Genomic DNA, 24,140 nt, shown 5'->3' on the forward strand with positions numbered 1-24,140 from the left:
CTCTAAAAGAGATATATATGATTGAACTACAGATGAATTACAGATAGGTATAAAAAGAAGACAATTATTAACTCTCGGGCAAATAAAATGTTGAGTGAAATGGAATATGTAATCAGAGCACACCATGTGTCTCAGCTGTAATATTTAGAAAATCATAAATAATGTAATCATTAAAAAATTTTCCCACTGAAAAATTATAACTATCGGGAGAACAGTTGGAGAGGGAATATATTTGGGTATGTGGCAGTGTATACATATGTGGGGAGGAAGAGGGTAAAAGTTAAATCCTCATTAGATCTGCCACAACAACTGCTTCTGTCTTCAGGGCCCAGACACACAGCTGCAATAACTCACGGTATTCTCTGCCCTCCTTCAGTCTGGCTTTGAAGATTTGTGCTAAATGCTATTTGTTATTATTATTATTAAAATGCTGAGTGCCCGGGCTTACTTTCACTCCTGGGGGAAGAGGGTTCCAGGAATACAGACCTCTGTATCCTATATAAAAGAGACACCATAGGACACACAGGAGATTGTCCTGATCTTGTGGTCTCCAGAAAGAGCCTACTTTTGCCCCTAGCATGGGTCAGTCATGACTATGCCCAGAACGTTTATAATTACATACTCACAAGCTGGAGTCCCTTTACAGTACAAACCTGTTTCTGGCTTTCCTGAAGTTGAGAATTTTCACTCAAAGCCTCTTTTATAGCTACCTTAAGTCTTTCTTCATTCATCTGAAATATTTTGAAGGTTGTTTTGGCCTAAGTAAAATACACCATATTGAGATTACAAGAATTAGTTTAATACAATAGCTCTTTTTTACACACACTCCCTGAAACATGGAATTAAAGTCAAAAACATGCCAATATTAATGGGAGAGACAGCATGCTGTAGCAGAAAAAAAGTCTGGCCTAGACTCAAGGTCTAGTCACTCAAGGTCTAGTTGCTCCGCCACTAACTTGCCACATGACCTTGGACAAATGATTTAACCTCCTGTAACCGTCTATGTACTATGCAGCAAATTCTGTTAACTTTCTACTCTCTGTCTCTCTTACCAGAATTTAAAATCCACAAGAGGGGCTTCCCTGGTGGCACAGTGGTTGAGAGTCCACCTGCCGATGCAGGGGGCACGGGTTCGTGCCCCGGTCCGGGAAGATCCCACATGCCGCGGAGCGGCTGGGCCCGTGAGCCATGGCCGCTGAGCCTGCGCGTCCGGAGCCTGTGCTCCGCGACGGGAGAGGCTACAGCAGTGAGAGGCCCGCATACAGCAAAAAAAAAAAAAAAAATCCACAAGAGCCTTTCTATTTTGTCTACTAATATTAAGTGCCAATCACCTTCAACAGTGACCAGTACATAGCAATGGCTCAATAAATACTGTCCAATGAAAAAAATGAACTTTCCTCAGATACCCTGTATTTTTAAAATATATCTGAATTCTATTATTATAGCTTATTCTTTAATTATAAAAGTAATAGTAAAATGTAAGTGATTTTCAAAAGCAACAGAGCTATTAAAGTAATTCAACTTACTTCAGATACTTGTGATTTGAGGGACTTTGATTCATCTTCTAGGGACTGTATCCTTTTTGAAATATCCACCATCTAAAAAGGCAGTATAAATCAATAAACAAGTATATACTAAACTCCTCCAGTTTCCAAGATGCCATATATATTAACTATATTATTAACCTAACACTTTTGCTCCAAAAGTGAGGGTTCAAATTAAGAAACATTCTCAGCCATATGCTTAAAGGGATTTCATACAAAAGTTACATAACAACAGTATTTCAACTCATCTTTAATATTTCGTAACACTTAAGTTATATAGGCACAAAAGAAGTCCACTAGCATCATATCTTACTAAATAATCTCACACACATCAAGATCATCCTTAAGACAGATTTTAAAATAGAAAGACAAATAAAGGAAAGTTAAAGTTCTTAATACAAGTTTTGAGTAATTTAAAAAAATCCACTATGTATGTGACTGTTCAACTTAAATTATTTGTGTGAGCTACTTCCATAGTGCAAATAGACAATTTCTATAAGAATATGAAAGAAATGTAACATAATAATGGTAACCTCTAACAAATGAAAAGAGCTAGTGGATCTGGAAATTTTTATTCTCCACTTTACAGCCTTCTGTACTCTTTGGATTTCTTTTTTTTTTTTTTTTTACAGTGCATGTAATACTTTAACCAAAATCATATCATTTTTTTTAACTCAATAACTTTCTTTTTCCTACAGTTTCCTCAAACACAAGTCTTACCAATTCATCTTGTTCCGAATGTTTAGATTTCTCTTCTTTTAACTCTTTTTCTAGAATGAGTATTTCATCCTCAAGTTCAGATGTGGACCTAGTCAGCTTTTCACAGACTGCCTAAAAGAGGAAGCCAACTTTATAAGACTGACATGGGAATTTTTGGTCAAGATAAATCAGATGAGTGTAATCAAATGCATACACTATAAGTTAAATAAGTCTAATTTATATATTTGTTCATTTTTATAACACTGAAATAACAGCAATACTAGCAGGTATCGCCAATTTTTTCTATAAAGAGACAGAAAGTAAATATTTTAGGCTTGAAGGCCACATAGTTTCTGTCCCAGCTATTCAAGTGATATGCATATGTAGTGAGAAAGCAAAGGCTATATGTAAATGAATGAGCATGGCTGTGTTTCAATAAAATTTTATTTACAATAACAGGTGGAGAGCTCAGAGTGTAGTTTGCCAACTTCTGCTCTAAAGCATTGTAAAAGAAACGATAAGAAAAAACCAAATTTAATATAAATAAATAAAATAAAAAATAAATTCAAAAAACAATCAAGATAATATTCTACACTGAATTAAGACATATTTTCTGTGACCTTTTTAATTTAAAATGATTAGTTGTTGGATTATTCCAATTGGATTTTAAATACTGTAATAAACATACCTCTGATATTTGTGATCCTTCAACAAACTTGTTAAAAAAAACCAAAAGAATCAAAGAATTTAATGCAGGCCAAAATAAAAGTAGCACAAGTACATACGATATCATACTGGTTAAAAAACTCATTTATATATATATATATATATATTTCCCCAAATTTGACTATCTGATTATATGAATTCTCTGACTTGAATCAAAATTACTCTATTGTTTTGATTTTATCTATAGAGTCAAACATTAATTTTTGTAATTATATCACATTATAGTTTATATTCAACTATGTTTACCAATCTTGAAAATAAACACTATATGTTTAAAAAAATAACTAAAATTAGAGGAAAACTTCCAAAATATTCATTATAAAGTAAAAATTTAGCTAATTTTATGGCCAGATTACATAAATTCAATGCCTGAGAATAAATCGGTGTGTTTTATTTTATCCACAACATCACAAAGCTTGAGTAAATATTTTTGCTACCAGTTTTTGCTGTTTTGTCAGCATACTAAATTCCTTATAAAATTATCTTTTAATCAATCTAATAAATTACTACCATAACAGCAGTTAAAACAGAGGGTCAACAAATAAAATACAACAATTTTAACAAGTTCTTAAGAATATTAATAGGTAACAAATGAAGAAAGAAAAGGTTAAGAAATTCATTTCATTTGGAATTCAATTTATAATTTCCTTTGGACTCTACTAAGAAATTTTGATTCATGATACATATGCTTTCTGATGATTACAGACATCAGTGATTGAGAACCGCCAAGCTGAACTGACTGAACTCGTACAACAAAGGTACAAAGTCCATTGTTTTCTACTTTAATATTAGTATGCTTTTTACAACATTTCCATCTCTAAAGAAATTGCTATTACTTACCCTAATCTGTCGTAGCTTAGCTAAATGACAAATTATCACAGCTTCCTTCCTTACTATTACCTAAATCATGCCTCACTCAGGAGAGCTGACTCTTTATCTCTTCCAAACTCCACATTCAGTGGCATCATGTTGGTACCTTGAAATTGGTCAAGGTGGGAGTATTTACACAACAGAACCCAGCAAATGCTACAAACAAAGGCTCCTGCTTTCTAAACAGCCAGTTGTTAAACATTTACCAGCACACCACCGTGTATAACATAAATCTTTGGTCTAATTCTAGTCAGCTCCTAATACATTGGTATGAGGTAAAGGCAAGTACTGCCTCAACTTACATAATTTTTCATTGCCAACTATTCCTAAATTTATGAAAATAAATCCTATTTTTCCTTCCTAGAGCAAACTGAGTCAAAAAAGAAATGGTTACCTTAATACACTTCCCAGGAATGAAGAATCAAGAGCTTCTATATAGCTCTAGGTTACATTGAACTGAATATGCTTCACTCAAAACAAGTTACCAACAAGAGCTCAAATTTTTAAAATACCTTACGCTACTTACTAATATTCTGTTTCCTATATTTAACTTCTTAAGTTTTAACATCTAGAGATACTCTTTCACATTTCCTTTGAAATGTGAGTTTTGAGAAGATACATGACTTTCAAAATTTATGTTATTTAGTAAGAATCTTCCCCCTAACTTTTATAATTATACTATTTGTTTTTACCTCCAAACTTTGTGCTTCTGTTGACTCCTTCTCAAAGCTGGCATCCTTTAAAGATGACTCTAAGCCTTCATACTGAAAGAAAGCAACACTGTAAGTAAAGGGGCTGTAAATTTTATTCCAAACTACACCTGCCCTATGACCCACCAATTCCATGAGAAGGAAGAGTAAATCCTCACTGCAGAAAGATAACATTGCCCACAGTTTCAAATTTACCACTATAATTTCTGTTATACTATTACTGATACTCAACATAAAATAATCTGGCATTCAAGAAAACAAGAGCTGACTGAGAACCAAGAGAAAAAAATAAGCAAGAGAGCAGACTCTTGGAGGATTCAGGTAATACAGTTCTCCTTCAGACATTAAAATAAGTAAGCTTGATATGTAAGAGGAACCAAAATAATTAAACCAGAAAAAAAGAACTACAAAAACAGCCACACAAACTTTAGAACTGAAAAAGGAAATAAAAGAAATTAAGATGGTTTAAAAGATGATTAGATACAGATGAAGACAATTAGTAAAATGGAAGCTAGATTAGAAGAAAACATCTAGACTGAAGTGTGAAGAAAGAGATAAGAAACCCAGAAAAGAACATAAGAGATACATGGGATATAGTAAAAAACTAAAATACAAGTATTTAAAATTACAGGAAGAGAAAAAAAAGAAAGCAATAACAATATTTGAAAAGGTTATGATCAAGAGTGTTACAAAACTAAAGAAAGTCATTAAGCCACAGATTCTAGAACATCATGAAGCCCAGGGATGATAAATAGAAGAAACCACATCTAGACAACTAGTAACGCTGCTGAAAATCAAAGATAAAGAGAAAATCATAAAAGTAGCCAGATAGTTTCTTATAAAGTTATACAATACCTGCCCTATGACCTACCAATTCTAATACTAGATATTTACAAAAGAGAAATGAAAATATATACCCCACACACACACAAAAAAAGATAGAATGATCATAGCAACTTTATTCATAATAGCCAAAAGCTAGAAATAACCATATTAAGTGGTAAATGGATAAAAAAAATTGTGATATGTTGATGTAATGCAAATTTACTTGCAAGTTAAAATAAAAAACTACTAGTATATGCAACAACATAGTGAATCTCAAAAATACAATGCTAACTGAAAAAAGGCAGAAACAAAAGTATGATTTCATTTATACAAACTCTGAAAGAGACAAAAACTAATTTATGGTGATAGAAATAAAAACGGTTGCCGGCAGGGGTAGGGGACTGAGTGAAAATGAGCACAAGGGAAATATAAGGGTGATAGAAATGTTTTATGTATTGATGGGAGTGGTAGCTTCATGGGTGAATATACCTGTCAAAATTCACAGAACTGCATATTTAAGAATGTCCTTTTTATTATATGAAAATTATACCTCAATTTTTAAAATTGAAAGAGAAAAAATACAAAACAAGATCACCAAATTGCAATAAAACTTATAGCTGACTTTGACCCACAAACAACATGCCAAGGAAAAAAATCAGTAAAATGAGATGTCCAAAGTGCTTAAAGAAAATAACTGCAACTGCCAACTCAGACTTCTATAAAGAGCATTATACAAAATGGAGAAATAAAGACGTTATCAGACAAACAAAAACTAAGAGAATTTATCAACAGTATATTCCAGAAAAGAAAAGACCAGGAAGTTTCTCTATCCTTCAGGAGGAAGGAAAATCATCCCAGATAGAAGGTGGAAACGAAAGAAAGAATAAAGAACAATGGAAAGAATAAATGTGTGGATAAATTCAAATGAATCTTGACTGTTTCAAAGAATAATAAAATGATTTGGAGGTTTATATAAAGTCAAAATACAGTGCAACAGGGCTTCCCTGGTGGCGCAGTGGTTAAGAATCTGCCTGCCAATGCAGGGGACATGGGTTCGAGCCCTGATCTGGGAAGATCCCACATGCCAGGGAGCAACTAAGCCCGTGTGCCACAACTACTGTGTCTGCGCTCTACAGCCCGCAAGCCACAACTACTGAAGCCCATGTGCCTAGAGCCCATGCTCCGCAACAAGAGAAGCCACCACAATGAGAAGCCCGCGCACCGTAATGAAGAGTAGCCCCCACTTGCAAAAACCAGAGAAAGCCCGCATGCAGCATCAAAGACACAACGCAGCCAAAAATAAAAATAAATTAAATAAATTAATAATGAGAAGAAAAATACATATATATATACTGCAACAGCACTTAAATAAAAGGGGGCAAGTGGAATTAAAGCATTCTAAGATCTTTGCATTATCCAGTAAGTAGCAACAGCACAAATTTATATTAGAATTTAATAAATTAAGGATACATGTTGCAATCTCTAAGGTAACCATTAAAAAAATAAAATCTATAACAAATGCATTGATGTAGAAAATACTGAATTAATAAATGACTATTTCAATCCAGAAGAAAACAAGAGAAGAGAAAAAGCCACATGGGACAGGTGGGTCAAATAGAAAACAAACAGTTAAGATGGTTGATTTGACCCCTAATAAATTAGAAATTACATTAAATGCAAATGAACTAAATAATCTAATTAAAAGATTTTTTTAGACTGATTAACAAAAGCAAAACCCATCTGTAGGCTGTTTCCAAAAGAGACAGCTTAAACAAAAGTATATAATAAGGTTGAAAGTAAAATAATGGGAAAAGATCTACCACGCAAATGTTCACCAAGTGAAAATTGGGATTGTTACACTGTATATCAGACAAAGTCAATTACTACAAATACAAAACAAAAAGACAACCTTCAGAATGTGAGAAAATATCTGCAAACAAAGCAACTAACAAGGGATTAATCTCCAAAATATACAAACAGCTCATGTAGTTCAATTATCAAAAAAAACCAAATAATCCAATCAAAAAATGGGCAGAAGATCTAAATAGACATTTCTCCAAAAAAAGACATACAGATGGCCAAAAAGCACATGAAAAGATTCTCAACATCACTAATTATCAGAGAAATGCAAATCAAAACCGCAATGAGGTATCACCTCACACTGGTCAGAATGGCCACCATCAAAAAATCTACAAACAATAAATGCTGGAGAGGGTGTGGAGAGAAGGGAACCCTCTACACTGTTGGTGGGAATATAAATTGGTACAGCCACTATGGAGTACAGTATGGAGGTTCTTTAAAAAACTAAAAATAGAACTACAATATGACCCAGCAATCTTACTCCTAGGCATGTACCCGGAGAAAACCATAATTCAAAAAGATACATGCACCCCAATGTTCATTGCAGCACTGTTTACAATACAATAGCCAGGACATGGAAGTAACCTAAATGTCCATCAACAGAGGAATGGATAAAGAAGATGTGGTACATATATACAATGGAATATTACTCGGCCATTAAAAAGAATGAAATAATGCCATTTGCAGCAACATGGATCGACCTAGAGATTGTCATACTGAGTGAAGTAAGTCAGACACAGAAAGACAGATATCATATGATATTGCTTATATGCGGAATCTAAAAAAAGGGGTACAGGGGCTTCCCTGGTGGCGCAGTGGTTGAGAGTCTGCCTGCTGATGCAGGGGACACGGGTTCGTGCCCCGGTCCGGGAGGATCCCACATGCCGCAGAGCGGCTGGGTCCGTGAGCCATGGCCACTGGGCCTGCATGCCTGGAGCCTGTGCTCCGCAACGGGAGAGGCCACAACAGTGAGAGGCTCGCGTACCGCAAAAAAAAAGAAAGGGGGGGGGTACAAACGAACTTATTTACAAAACAGAAGTAGAGTCACAGATATAGAAAACAAACTTATGGTTACCAGGGGATAAGGAGAAGGAGGGATAAATTGGAGACTGGGGTTGACATATACACACTACTATATATAAAATAGATAACTAGTAAGAACCTGCTGTATAGGACAGGAAACTCTACTCAATACTCTGTAATGGCCTATATGGGAAAAGAATCTAAAAAAGAGTGGATATATGTATATGTATAACTGATTCACTTTGGTGTACACTTGAAACTAACACTATATTGTAATAAATCAAATATACTCCAATAAAAATTTTTAAAAAAGGAATTACTACAAATAAAACAGGGGTATTCATAATGATAAAACGGTCAATCTAACTAAGAAAATAAATAATTTTAAATCTATATGCATCTAACATAGCCTCAATATTCATAAAAATAATAAAACTAAGAGAAAAACGAATCTACAATATTAATGGGAAATTTTAACATATTTCTCTCAATAACCAATAGACGATATGAATAAAAAATTAACAAGTGACAATTTTTATATTTACATACCAATAAACTAGTAAATAAAATGGTATGGTATTGACACAAGGATAATAATAGTATATATGTATATTGTATATGAAACATTTACCAAAATCAATCTTATGCAAAGCCAGAAATTAAGTATCAACAAATAAAGGAACGAAATCATACAAAGGATATTCTCTGAATTAAATATAATTAGGTAGAATTAGGCTAAAACTTAATAACAAATAAACTATTGGGAAATCCCCATATGTTAGGAAAGTAATAAATATCCTAACAAATAACCAATGTTTCAAAGAAAATATCACAATAAAATTTTTAAAATATTTTACACTGAATGATCAGCAAACCATGACATATCAAAACGAACAAGATGCTTTAATAAAAGCCAAACTTGCCAAGTAAATTATAACTTTAATGCAGAAATTATAAAAGAAGGCTAAAAACTCAATGATTTTAGTATCCATCCCAAGAAGTGATAAAAAAGAAAAGCAAGTAAACCAAAGAAAAGTTAAAAATGAAGTAATAAAGACAGTAATGAATTAGAAAGGAAATAAAGTAAAAAGAATCAACTGAGCCAAAAGATTGTTCTTTGGAAACACTAAAAAAGTTGATAAACCACTGTCAAGGATAAGGTGACAAAGAGAGAAAGACAGACAATCAACCTAATGTCAGAAATAAAAGAGCAGACCTCTCTGAAGGTCCCATAAATGTTTAGAAAATAACAAGAGAATAAACACTATACCAGCAATTAGCAAATAAAAGATTTTTTTTTAAAATTCCATTTGCAGTAACATCAAAAAGAAAAAATACTTAGAAATAAATTTAGCAAAAGAAGTGTAAACCTAATACTCTGCGAACTACAAAATATTACAGAAATAAAGAAGACCTAAATAAATGGAAAGGCAGCCCATATTCATGGATCAGAAGACATAATACTGCTAAGATGGCAATAACCCCAAACTGATCTACTGATTCAACATAAGCCCTATCAAAATCCCAGCTAATTTATTTGCAGAAATTGCAAGCTGATCCTAAAATTCATAGAAAATGCAAAAGGCTCAGAATGATCTTGAAAAGTTGGAGGACTTATACTTCCCAATTTCAAACCTTACTGCAAAGCTACACGAATCAAGACAGTGTGAAACTGGCATTAAGGATAGACATATAAATCAATGAAATACAACTGAGAGCCCAGAAATGCACCCTCACAATTATGGTCAGCTGATTTTCAACAAGGATGCCACAACAATTCAATGGGGAAAGATTAGTCATTTCAACAACAGTGCTAAGACAACTGGATATCCACATGCCAAAAATAAAGCTGGACCCCTACCTAACAATATACAAATATTAATTCAAAATAGATCAAAGATCTGAACATAACAGCTAATCACATAAAACTTTTAGAAGGAAACACAGATGTAAATCTTTGTGACCTTGTTTTAAGCAACAGTTTCTTAGAAATGACACCAAAAGCATAACCAACAAAAGAAAAAATAGATAAACTGAGCATCACCAAAATTAAAAATTTCTATGCTTCAAATATACCACCAAGAAAGTGAGGAGAACATGCCACAGAATAAGAGAAAATATTTGCTAATTACATATCTGATAAGGGGCTCATATCTATAATATATAAAGTTAGAACTCAATAACAAAGACAAATAACCCTATTTAAAAATAGGCAAAGGGGGCTTCCCTGGTGGCACAGTGGTTAAGAATCCGCCTGACAATGCAGTGGACACGGGTTTGAGCTCTGGGCGGGGAAGATCCCATATGCCATGGAGCAACTAAGCCCATGTGCCACAAATACTGAGCCTGCACTCTAGAGCCCACAAGCCACAACTACAGAGGCCGCATGCCACAACTACTGAAGCCCGCGCGCCTAGAGCCCGCGCTCTACAACAAAGAGAAGCCACCACAATGAGAAGCCTGCACACCGCAACGAAGAGTAGCCCCCGTGCACCGCAACTACAGAAAGCCTGTGCGCAACAACAAAGACCCAACGCAGCCAAAAATTAATTAATTAATTTTTAAAAATTAAAAATAGGCAAAGGAACTGAGTAGACATTTCTCCAAAGAAAATATATAAATGCCAATAAGCAAATGAAAAGATGTTCAACATCACTAGCCATCAGGGAAACGCAAATTAAAACCTCACTGACATAACACTGTAAACCAACTATACTTCAATAAAATCAAAAAAAAAAAAAAGAAACACCTCATTGAGACACACTTCACATCAACTAGGATGGCTATAATCAAAAAGACATAATAACAAGTGTTGGGAGGGAATTCCTGAGGGGTCCAGTGGTTAGGACTCCACACTTCCACTGCAGGGGGCACGGGTTCGATCCCTGGTTGGGGAACTAAGGTCTCACATGCTGCATGGCGTGGCCAAAAAAAAAATAAGTGTTGGGAAAGATGTGGAGAAAACGCAACATTCACAAACTGTTGGTGGAAATATAAACTAGTACGGCCACTGTGAAACACAATCTCGCAGTTCTTCAAAAAGTTATATATAGACCCAGCAATTCTACTCCTAGGTATATGCCTCAAAGAATTTAAAACATATATCCACACAAAAACTTGTACAAGAATGTCCACAACAGCATCATTTATAACAGCCAGAAAGTACAATAACCCAAATGTCCACCACCTGAAAAATGGATATATCAGTTGTGGTAGGGAATATTATTTGGCAAAAAAAGATATTAAGTATTGATACATAGTACAACATGGATGAATCTTGAAAACATTATGCTAGGCTTAAAAAGCTAGTCACAAGGAAGCACATGTTGTATCATTCCATTTATGTAAAATGGAATCTAGAGTAGGCAAGTTTATAGAGACAGAAAGTAGATAAGCTGTCTAGGGCTTACAAGTAGGGGAGATTGGGTGAAGGGTGACAGCTAAAGAGGTACAGGGTTTCTTTGGGGTGTAAAAAATATGTCTGAAAATATTTTGTGGTGGACATACAACTCTGTGAATATACAAAAGCCATTCATTTGTACACTTTAAATAAATAGTATAGTATGTGAATCATACCCCCGAAAAGCTGTTAAAAAAACTATACTATTTATAATAGTTTCAAAACTCATCAGATACCAGGGAATAAATCTAAGAAAAGATGTACAAGACCTCAACACAAAAATGTATGAACAATACTGAGAGAATTTTAAAAAGACATAAAAAGAAGGATATATCACAGCCCACGGATAAACACTCAACACTGTAAAAAGGTAAATTCTCTCCAAATTAATCTATATATTCAATGCAATCCCAAACTCCTAAGAGGCTATGTGTATGTGTGCATGTGTAAACTGATGAAGTGATTTAAAATTTACACAAAAAGACGAAGTGCCAAGACGGCCAAGACAATCTTGAAAAACAAACCTGGAGGTTTATATTGTCAGACATCAAGACGTGCTAGGTAGACTTTAAAAAGCATGATATTCCAATAAACATGTTAAAAAAATTAAAAAATTAAAAAAAAATAAAAAGCATGGTATTGGTGCAAGGATATATTTTTTTTAAAAAACAGACCAACAGAATAGAAAATATTATAGAAACAGACTCAGATATATACAGTCACATAACCTAAGACTACGACACTACAGAACAAAAGGAAAAGATGGTCTTTTAATAAATGGTACTGGTAAATTCAATAGCCACATGAAAAATATTGAATACTGGGCTTCCCTGGTGGCACAGTGGTTGAGAGTCCGCCTGCCAATGCAGGGGACATGGGTTCGTGCCCCGGTCCGGGAAGATCCCACATGCCACGGAGCGGCTGGGCCCGTGAGCCATGGCCGCTGAGCCTGCGCGTCCGGAGCCTGTGCTCCACAACAGGAGAGGCCACAACAGTGAGAGGCCCGCGTACCGCAAAAAAATATATATATAATATATTGAATACTAACCACCAATCACACCATCACAGATTCAATTCTAGATAGATTAAAGACTGATTAATTTAGGGCTGAACTGTTTCCCCTCAGAATGTGTATGTTGAAGCCCCAATACCTCAAAATGTGACTGTATTTGGAGACAGGCCCTTTAAAGAAAATTAAGTTAGGACTTCCCCGGAGGCACAGTGGTTAAGAATCCACCTGCCAATTCAGGGGACACGGGTTCAAGTCCTGGTCTGGGAAGATCCCACATGCCGCAGAGCAACTAAGCCCATGTGCCACAACTACTGAGCCTGCGCTCTAGAGCCCGTGAGCCACAACTACTGAGCCCACATGCTACAACTACTGAAGCCCACGCACCTAGAGGCCGTGCTCCGCAACAAGAGAAGTCACCACAATGAGAAGCCAGCGCACCGCAACGAAGAGCAGCCCCTGCTTGCCGCAACTAGAGAAAGCCTGTGGGTAGCAACAAAGACCCAACACAGCCAAAAATAAATAAAATTTAAAAAAAATAAAGGTTGTTAAGTTAAAATGAGCCCCTTGGATTAAGATAGGCCCTAATCCATCTTACTGGTGCCCTTACAAGAAGAGGAAATTTGGACACACTGAGAGACATCAGAAACGTGCACCTGCACAGAGAAAAGACAATGTGAGGACAGGGCAAGAAGATGACCAGTTATGTCAAAATGATAAGCCTCAGAAGAAACCAAACCTGCCAACACCTTGATCCTGGACCTCTAGCCTCCTAAACTGTGAAAAAAAAATTAATTTCTATGTAAGTCATCCAGTCTGTGGTATTGTGTTATGGCAGTCCTAGCAAACTAGTACAAAGACTAAATGAGTAAAAAAATTAAGTTTCTAAAAGATAACACAGAAGAATATCTTCATACTCTTGAGTACACAAAAAAATTTAAGTAGGAAACAAATAACAGTCATCATAAAGAAAAGACTGAAAAATTAGACTATGTTACAATTAAGAACTTATGCTTACCAAGACACCATTTGAAATAAAAAGGCAAACCACAGAGTGCAAGAAGATATTTGCAATACGTATACCTGACAAAGGACTTGTATCCAAAACATAGGAAAAAATCCTACATATCAAAAGGAAAAAGAGAGATAAGCATACTTTTTAAAATGTGAAAAAAAAAAACTAGGCAACATGACAAAAAGGATATCCAAATGGCCAATAATCATGAAAAGGTGATTAACCTCATTAGTCAGGGAAATGAAAACTGAAACCACAATGAGACATCACTATGCACCTACCACAATGGTTAAAATTTAGACTGGTAGTATGAAAGCCACTGAAGTCTCACACTTTGCAAACAAAGCATGAGTGATCTTCAACTAACACAGAAGTAGCTGCATTGAAAAGTATCAAGTCTTCTGATTCTAACATGAATGTCAACATATTCAAAAACGTCTTACCTCCTTTTGAACAACACTAAATTTTTCAAGTAGTTTACATTTTTCTTCGATCAGTGTAGAAAGTTCTGCAGCAAGCTTTTTCTCTCTTCCTAAAAACAGAGTTAATGCTATCATGTTTTTAAGTTGATTTAATTGTAAACAACAATGATGAGATCTAAAATAGAAAAAAGAGCTTACCCACATAGAGCCGGCTTCTAACCTGAAACAAATTTTTAACAAAAATTACATTAAAACACACACACATGCAAGCACATATAATTTATTTAACTTCTATTGCCAACTTAAAAACAAAAGGTTTGTCATTGCCTTAGTATAAAGGTAAGTTCGCCAAAAAGTGTTCTATTTCCAATGAGAAAAATACATATGAAAGTCGTCCTACTGAAGTCACATTGTGTATTAGCATATTAAAGCCTCTGAAATAAGTCTACCTTAAAGATATCTGTTTCATTTCATTTAGCCCACTGCTCCTCAAACATATTTGACCCTAAAACAAATTACTTAAGGAAGCCCCTGTATCATCTCCCCAGTAATGATATCCAAAATAACGGTTTGAAAAATGTTACCATGCGGCCATGGATCTGCTGACTATAAAGTAAAAAAACTTTTTTCTTCTTTAACCTCTCTCTCAAACAATGAAGGAAAAATTCCATTTATAAGGGAAGCAGGTTTAGGACTAAGGTAATCTAAGTAGAGAAAACAGTGGGGACTTAAATGATCTACAGAAGATATACAGGAATAAAATTAAATAAAACAAGATTTAAAAGTCAAGGTACAGGGTTTACGTGGTGGCGCAGTGGTTAGGAATCTGCCTGCCAATGCAGAGGACACGGGTTCAAGCCCTGGTCTGGGAGGATCCCACATGCCGCGGAGCAGCTAGGCCCGTGTGCCATGGCTGCTGAGCCTGCGCTCTGGAGCCCGTGAGCCACGACTACTAAGCCCGCGAGCCACAACTGCTGAGGCCTGCGTGCCTAGAGCCTGTGCTCCGCGGCAGGAGAGGCCACCGCAATGAGAAGCCCGCGTACCAAAGCAAAGAGTCGCTCCCACTCGCCGCAACTAGAGAAAGCCCACGCACAGCAATGAAGACCCAACGCAGCCAAAAATAAAATAAAAATAAAATAAATTAATTAAAAAAGAAAGTCAAGGTACAATATAGTAGGTATAGATGAGGAACAATTAGTGAACTGAAACATCAGATTCAGAAACTATCTCAAAAGGTAACAGTAAACCATTAAAAAAAAAAGGAAAAAAAGTTAAGAGGGAAGTGAGAAGTAGAAGAGCCAACATCTTAAAAAAATAATAGTTCCAAAGAGGAAAAAAAAATGTAAAATGCAGAAGAAACTTCCCAGAATTAATAAAGATAAAAGATTTCATATTTAAATATTCAAGAGAATTTAAAGAAATAAGAAAAAAAATCAAACCTGAACATATTATATTGAAATAAGGATATCAAATTAAAAGCCTCCACAGAGAACAGATCACTTACAAATGAATAAGAATCACATTGACACTAGACCTTTCAAAAAGTAACAACATTAGATGTAAAAAGACAAGGAAGTAAAAGGATAGAACTTTGCACACAGAATGCTTGTATCAAGCAAATTATCATTTCAGTGTGAAGACTTAATTCAAACATCCTCAAGCATACAAAAGGTTTGCCACACAAAGACCAACACTGAAAACAATCTAGAAAGAAGTATTCAAATATGGGAAGAATTAAATTCAGGAGCCCCTGCAAGAGATATGTCAATTATGGGTGATCAAATATCTTGGTAATATATGTTGTTGTCTTGAGGACTGGAGAAGGGGTGGAGGAGAAAGTAAAAAACAAAGCAATGGAAAAGGAAATATTTTTAGAACTAAAATTCTAGATTATACCAATATGAAAGGGGATTGGAAAGTGAAAGAGACCAAGGGATGTGAAAGTATGCTAAATAAGGTTTTTGTTTTCTCAGAAGGAAGATTTACTTACAAATGTAGAAAAGAAACATTAAAAGTGGAACAAATTAATAAAGTATGCTAGAAGAAACTGGTCCAAATACATCAGTAATCAATAATCATAATATATGTAGATACACTAAACTCAGTGAAAAAACAGATTTTCAGATTATATAAAAGAAATTCATACAGAACTGAATTACTTTGCTGTACATCCGAAACTAATACATTGTAAATTAACTATACTCCAACAAAATAAAAATAAAAAAAGAAATTCATACAGGACATACATTAAGTAAAAGACCACAGAAAGACTGGAAAATATAAGGATGGAAAAAGACACATGAAATATTACCAAAAAGAAAACTGGTCTGGCTATACTAACATCAGATAAGAGACTTTAAGACAAAAGCATCGGAAGAGTTATAGAGGGTCACTAGTTATTGATAAAAGATTCAATCCACCAAGAAGAGATGTAGCAATTCTAAACATGTATCCACCTAACAAAATACCCTCAAAATATGTAAAGCGAGAATTGACAAAACTACAGAAAGTAACTGATAAATCCATCATGACAGTGGAATTCAGCCAACTTCTCTTCACTCTTGACAGATGAAGGAAACAACAAAAAAAGAGCAAGAATATGTAATACACGAACACCACAAATTAGATAATTAGCAAGCCTGACCTAATAATGGATGGATATAGAATGATATACATGTATCTGCTTTCAATAATAATCAGGAGCATAAAGAGCACAGAAAAAGTCTACATGTATGTGGAACTCTCATATGTAGCATGGCAGATGAATGGGAAGAAGGGAGACTATTCAATAAACAAAGCTGGGGAAAAGGTTATATTGCGGGGGAAGAGGGGTGGGGAATTACACCAACTCCTTACCCCACACTAAACAAAAAATCAACTCAAGATGGATCAAGCAATTCTGTGCTAAAAGAAAACTGTTTTAATTAAGAATTTCTACTCATCACAAAACATCTTAAGAAAAATGAAAAGATGTTTCGTACTGGGACATATGCAATATAGATAATCAACAAGGATATCATCAAGAATATATAAAGAACTACAAATAAAAAAGAAAACAAACTACTCAAAAGAAAAATGGGTATAAGACATAAATATTTCCCTGAAGAAAAAATACATATGGACAATAAATTTACTGAGTTTTCAATCTCACTAGTGATCAAGGAATACAAATCAGAACCATGGTTAAGATACCATTCAAGTGGCAAAAATAAAGAATTTCAACAATAACAGGTGTTGGAGATGACACAGATCAAATGGATCTCCAGGATCTCTTATATACTACTGTTGGGAGTATAAATTGGTACAGACAATTTGGAAAAGAATTTGGTACTATGTTTTAAAAGCAGAACTTCCAATATACTATATAACCCAGTAATCTCACACCTAGTATATTCCCAAGAGAAACTTACAAATATACAACAGGAGACAAGTATAAGAAACTACCCAGCAGCATTATTTGTAATAGAAAAAAACCTGGAAACAACTCAAAGGCCCAAGACCATAAAATATATAAATTAATTGTAATATATTCTTACAATATAATAGTCTTAAAACAATCAAAATGGGTCAAAAATATGGATGAATCTTAGCAATATAGGATGGAGTAAAACAGTTCCAAAACATGACATATGGCATGAGACTAAGCAAAATTACTACACTTCTGAAGGATTTGTGTACATATGACCAAAAAAAATTTTTTTTAAGGCATGGGAATAATTAACACAGGATCCAGAACAGGATTACCTCTAGTGCAGGGAGGCAGGGGGATGAAATGAGGGAGGATCACCTAAATATAGGTGACAGTCAATATCTTTGATTCCAGGTTGGGTGGTATATTCACAGATGTATAGTATACTGTTAAAAATAAACACAGACCCCAAATAATAAGCAAGTAAGAAATAAAGGTAGGTTTTGCTGTACACCTGAAACTTACACAACATTATAAATCAACTATACTCCAATAAAATTTTTTTTAAAAAAAAAGAAATAGAGGTAGGGTTTTAGTATTAGTGTGGAATACTCCTACAGAGAATTTTTACACTTTAAAAAATTCCTCTAAATCCATATTCAGTTTCTAGCAGCCACACATTAACATGAGTAGCCCACACAACAATAACCTGTTTCCTTAAAACAAAAGATATGTTTCTCATATTACTTGTTCAACATGAAGACAGAACGAACATTCTCTTAGTATACAGAGCACTGGTTACTTACCGATCGAAAACTTCTCCACAAAAACAAAAGAATAGCAAAAAATCCAACAACAGTTGCAAATATCACTAATTCCCATGGAAAACCATAGAAGTTAGAACCTGGTCTCATATCTTCAGGCAATGCTGCCACAACCTTCAAGACAAAGAAAATTAACCTCTTAAAAATACACTTTTGATAAAAATTGTTGATTACAAACTGCTAAACACTGAATTTTTCTGTGTCCCCCTGCAACCCCAAAATTCTTATGTTGAAACCTAATCCCCAATGTGATGGTATCTGGAAGTAGGGCCCTTTGGAGGTGATTAGGTCATAAGAGTGGAGCCCTCAGAAATGGGATTAGTGATCTTAGAAGAGAGGCTCCAAGCTCCCTTGACACTTCTACCACGTGAGGTTATAATAAGAAGACTATGAACCAGAAGTGTGCCCTCACCACACACCAGATCCGTGGCATCTTTATCTTGGTGTTCCCAGCCTCCAGAACTGTGAGAAAAATGTTTGCTGTTTAAGCCACCCAGTCTATGGTATTTTGTTATGGCAGCCCCAACAGATTAAGACACAAATGTAAGTACAAGTTTACATGTAAATACTATTAACACCCTTTTCATGAAATGGGTACCAGACTATCACCAAACAGCAGGTATCAGAGGGTATTTTTCTGGCAATTTTCAACCACTATCACCAAGTGATGAAGGAAAGTAGTATGGTGAAATTTAATGATTTTTCTGACCAGAGTTCTACAGAGATGCCTCAGAGCTTCTGAAAATGAGAGTAAGAGGAAAGAAGGCCAAAGAAAGACGCTGAATCAGGTGGTCTTACCCTGATTCAACCAGTTTAGGCTTTTTCCATAGAGTATATGGGGTTCCATATAAGATTTCCCTATGGGGGGAAAAATGGATCTGCTGCTTTATTAAAGTTTGAAAACCACTGATGAAACCTTGGGTTTAGAATTTGAATCCCTCTACCCTACCTCAGTGGCTCCCTTCTCTTATCTGTAATGGGAATAATGCTGTATGAATATGGAGTGCAGGTACTCAATAAAGGTAGCTGTTTCTATTAGTCCTCCTCCAAAGACCATGATCCTATAACCACAGCCTTTCCACATTATTTCTCTCCCTAACAAGTTTTCAGCACAAAACAGCTTAAGGCTTTTGCAGTTGCTTCTGTATTTCATCTTTCTCTAGGTCAGTTCATTATTCACTGTCATCCAATGAGGTTATTTTTCTTTGTTACCAGGCCCCACATATTATTCAATCCCATAAAAAGGTGAAAAGTAGGGGGGAAAAATACCCTTTTTTAAGAACAACCTCAAGTCTGATCAGGTTTGATTCTTTCCAGGGTTCAACCCAAAACCTCTATGGCAAATCTTCCCTTTTTAGGCCCCTTCTATCTAGAAAAACACCTTTTAATATCTATTCTCTTCCCCAAAATCTTTTTTGTAACTGTGACCCATATATGCTATCAACAGTTCATTAACCTGTATTAAATAAACCTGATTATACCTTTTCTAAAAAATAAAAAAAAAAAAACCTTTACCCTGATCTCTGCCTCTGCCTCTCCCTACATTACCCTTGTTACCAGCTCACAGAATTGTGACATCGCTAGAAACAACCAGTGATTTAAAAAAAAAAAAAAAAAATCTATTTCTGCCTCTGAGTAAAAGAGGCATTTGACACACAATACTGGGAAGAAAAGATGCTTTCTTTACAGTTTACATATTCTCCAACCATCTTACTTTCAGCTAACTATGTCAAAACATAGAATGCACATCACTTCAAAAACCTAATAATCGGAATGATTTCTTTACAACACTACAACGCTTTAAGAGACAATTCTAAAAGCATCTCTCAGATTAAACATGTAATTATCTTTAGTATAGTGATATTTCTTAAATCCAATAACATTTTATCAGTCCTTCTATTCTAAAAGGAGATGGTAAATTCTACGTTAAAGCCTTGAGCTGGTGGAATCTGGTGGGATCTGGTGGACTGAGGAATAGCAAAGAATCTGAGTCTCAAGAATGCATCTCAAATCCATTGCTCAGGTCTTAATTATGCTGGTTTTCTCATGGAGATTTTTCACCCTTAAATTTTAACTAAAATATAGAACCCTATCTCACAAAAGTATAGAAAGAATAACCAAATTTATCAAACATCAATAAATATAATGCAATACACAATTACACATGATTTGATAAACTGGTCCTAAATTTTAGAATAGGTAACCCTCCATACAACATGGTAGTGATTAATCACGGAACACTTAAAACCTATTCCACTCCCAAACGTGAGTATTAAAGGAATTCTAGACCACGTAACTTAAAAGAAGCAATTAATCAAGCTGACAAAATACAGTGAGGTTAAATTAAAATTATTTTTCATTTTACCTCAAATAAATATTATATTAATAAAAACAACATAATAAGATGTCAATATACAGGCCCTGATAATACTTGACTGTAATGCAAAGTTTTATGAACCTACACTCTCCAATACATAAAACTTAAAAAATAATTTCCACTTTACATAAAGAGATTTTTTCCTGTAATTAGTGATAAACCACCAAAAAGTTTAAAAGGGGCACTGATTCACTCATTATTCATAATCAAGTTTGATAAAAACTATTTTTAGTATATCCCTTTCTTAAATTCTTTTCTTTACAAAAAATGTAAACTTGTAATCATTAATAATTCTCCCTTTAAAAGGGTATCAAAAGAGCTTTAGAATCAAATGGTCTAAAAAGAGCTAAGGCAGAATAAGAGTTCAACCCAAACAAGATGAAACACGATCTGTAAAATTAATAATTACCTCACAAGAAGCAGTTAACATTCGTTCAGTCATTCATCCATCTACCCAGCAACTAATTCCACATTTATTAACAAGTTACATTCCAGACACTTTTAAAAACATACTCTTTTCATTTTATCCATTTCCATTGTTTTAACGGAAACTAAACACTAAAACCACTATGCTAATAACTCACAAATCTGTGACTCCAACTCTGAGTTTTATCATACCAGTTTATTGGACAAAACTACATGGATATCCTGGAGGGGTCACTGTACAGAAAGATCGTCTGATACAGTCTATGTTCCACTGAAACGGGAAAGTTTCCTGCAAATAGTTATGATATCATCCTTAATGTGGTGAGGGAAGTGATCATTCCCAAAGCCAACCATACAGATAAAGGGAGAGGACCTCTAAAAGGAAACCAGTATCTGATCTTAAGCTGGTAAAACAACTATTTCTACTTCGGTCATTCTCTCTTGGGACCTAGACATTGAGGAAGGTAGGAGTAAGGATGGGTGCTAAAATGGTACCTAGCCCATAAAAATATACCAGGTCCTGGGACTTCCCTGGTGGTCCAGTGGTTAAGAATCTGCCTTCCAATGCAGGGAACACAGGTTCGATCCCTAGTCAAGTAACTAAGAGCCCACATGCCACGAGGCAACTAAGCACACAAACTCTAGAGCCCATGCACCACAACTAGAGAGCCCGTGTGCCACAACTAGAGAGCCCGTGTGCTTCAACAAAGAGCCCATGTGCTGCAATGAAAGATCTGACGCAGCCAAATAAATAAATAAATATTAAAATATATATATATGCCAGGTCCTAAAATGGGACACAGGCTGAGAGGAAGGTATATTATTAAGACTAAACTGTCTGATTCTTATTCTTCTCCTTTCTTTTTTTTACCCTCAGTATAAAACCACTTAGTAAAGGTTTACTTAAATGTTTCAGTCTTGTTTCAGCCTTGTTTCAGCAGCCTTATCAGATATTAGGCTTAACCTAACGTTCTAAATAAAAGCAGGGCAGGGTTATAAACACATTTTTGTTTATAACTCCCTTTTTCTCTATCTAATTTAAAACACAATTGCATAATGCAATAATTAGAAATTTATTTTGTTGGATGTAAAATACATAAAGATGTAAATTGTAACAAAAACAGCATACAGAATGCAAGGATGGAACTATATAGAAGAAAAGTTGTTGACATTAAGTGGATTAACCCAAAGTAAATGATTATAAATCAAACACATACAGTTAAGGGGCGGGGGGGGAACACTAAAACGGCACAATATAAAACATCTATATAACACAAAAGAAATGGAGGAACTAAGAAACAAAAAAGACCTAAGAAATATAGAAAATAGCAAAATGGCAGAAGTATCACTAATTATATTAAATGTAAATGAGTTATACTGTCCAACTAAATGGCAGAGATTGGCAGAATAGACAGAAAAAAAACACGTTCCAACTATATGCCATCTACAAGACACACACTTTAGATTAAAACACATAAATAGGTTGAAAGATGGAAGAAGAAGCAAGACTAGTTCAAGATGGCAGAGTACAAGGACGTGTTCTCACTCCCTCTGGTGAGAGCACCGGAATCACAACTAACTGCTGAACAATCATCAACGGGAAAACACTGGAACTCATCAAAAAAGATACCCCAAATCCAAAGACAAAGGAGAAGCCATAATAAGACGGTACGAGGGCGCAATCACAATAAAATCAAATCCCATAACTGCTGGGTGGGTGACTCACAAACTGGAGAACAATTATACCACAGAAGTACACCCACTGGAGTGAAGGTTGTGAGCCCCACGTCAGGCTTCCCAACCTGGGGGTCTGGCAATGGGAGGAGGAATTCCTAGAGAATCAGACTTTGAAGACTAGCAGGATGTGATTGCAGGACTTCGACAGGACTGGGGGAAACAGAGACTCCACTCTTGGAGGGTACACACAAAGTAGTGTGCACATCGGGACCCAGGGGAAGGAGCAGTGACCCCAGAGGAGAATGAACCAGACCTACCTGCTAGTGCTGGAGGGTCTCCTGCAGAGGCGGGGGGTGGCTGTGTCTCACTGTGAGAACAAGGACACTGGCAGCAGAAGTTCTGGGAAGTACTCCTTGGCGTGAGCCCTCCCAGAGTACACCATTAGCCCCACCAAAAAGCCTGGGTAGGCTCCAGTGTTGGGTTGCCTCAGGCCAAACAACCAACAGGGAGGAAACCCAGCCCCACCCATCACAGACAAGCGGATTAAAGTTTTACTGAGCTCTGCCCTATAGAGCAACAGCCAGCTCTACCCACAACCAGTCCCTCCCATCAGGAAACTTTCACAAGCCTCTTAGATAGCCTAATCCACCTGAAGGCAGACAGCAGAAGCAAGAACAACTACAATCCTGCAGCCTGTGAAACAAAACCACATTCACAGAAAGAGAGACAAGATAAAAAGGCAGAGGGCTATGTACCAGATGGTGGAACAAGATAAAACCCCATAAAAACAACTAAATGAAGTGGGGATAGGTAACCTTCCAGAAAAACAATTCAGAATAGCAATAGTGGGAGAAGGGGAAGAAGGCGGAAGAGTAAGACGCGGAGATCACCTTCCTCCCCACAGATACATCAGAAATACATCTACACGTGGAACAACTCCTACAGAACACCTACTGAACGCTGGCAGAAGACCTCAAACCTCCCAAAAGGCAAGAAACTCCCCCACGTACCTGGGTAGGGCAAAAGAAAAAACAATAAAGAGACAAAAGAATAGGGGCGGGACCTGCACCAGTGGGAGGGAGCTGTGAAGGAGGAAAGGCTTCCACACACTAAGAAGCCCCTTCGCGGGCGGAGACTGCGGGTGGCGGAAGGGGTAAGCTTCGGAGCCGCGGAGGAGAGCACAACAACAGGGGTGCGCAAGGCAAAGCGGAGAGATTCCCGCACAGAGAACTGGTGCCAACCGGCACTCACCAGCCTGAGAGGCTTGTCTGCTCACCGGCCGGGGCGGGCGGGGCTGGGAGCTGATGCTCGGGCTTCAGTCGGG

At 35.9% G+C, this 24,140-nt stretch overlaps 1 protein-coding gene across 12 annotated transcripts in view; it reads right to left on the reverse strand.

Moving 5' to 3' along the window:
• The window catches only part of MIA2 (MIA SH3 domain ER export factor 2), a 108,921-nt gene that overhangs the window by 46,390 nt on the left and 38,391 nt on the right, over positions 1 to 24,140 (reverse strand). For 3 of the 12 annotated variants that reach the window (XM_019923985.3, XM_033851181.2, XM_019923984.3), the window contains exons 2-8: positions 18,319 to 18,450; positions 14,125 to 14,213; positions 4,532 to 4,603; positions 2,932 to 2,958; positions 2,265 to 2,375; positions 1,527 to 1,598; positions 654 to 758 (exon numbers count right to left, since the gene is read on the reverse strand). In XM_019923985.3, the coding sequence (XP_019779544.2) occupies positions 654 to 758; positions 1,527 to 1,598; positions 2,265 to 2,375; positions 2,932 to 2,958; positions 4,532 to 4,603; positions 14,125 to 14,213; positions 18,319 to 18,394 (552 nt within the window). In that variant the 5' untranslated portion in view covers positions 18,395 to 18,450. Of the gene's footprint in view, positions 1 to 653; positions 759 to 1,526; positions 1,599 to 2,264; positions 2,376 to 2,931; positions 2,959 to 4,531; positions 4,604 to 14,124; positions 14,232 to 14,301; positions 14,324 to 18,318; positions 18,451 to 23,133; positions 23,510 to 24,140 lie in introns of those variants that run through there. The other 9 variants (XM_073800527.1, XM_073800526.1, XM_073800528.1 and 6 more) reach the window with 8 other exon arrangements.

The sequence above is a fragment of the Tursiops truncatus genome, chromosome 2, assembly GCF_011762595.2.
Source record: "Tursiops truncatus isolate mTurTru1 chromosome 2, mTurTru1.mat.Y, whole genome shotgun sequence".
Lineage (NCBI taxonomy): Eukaryota > Metazoa > Chordata > Mammalia > Artiodactyla > Delphinidae > Tursiops > Tursiops truncatus.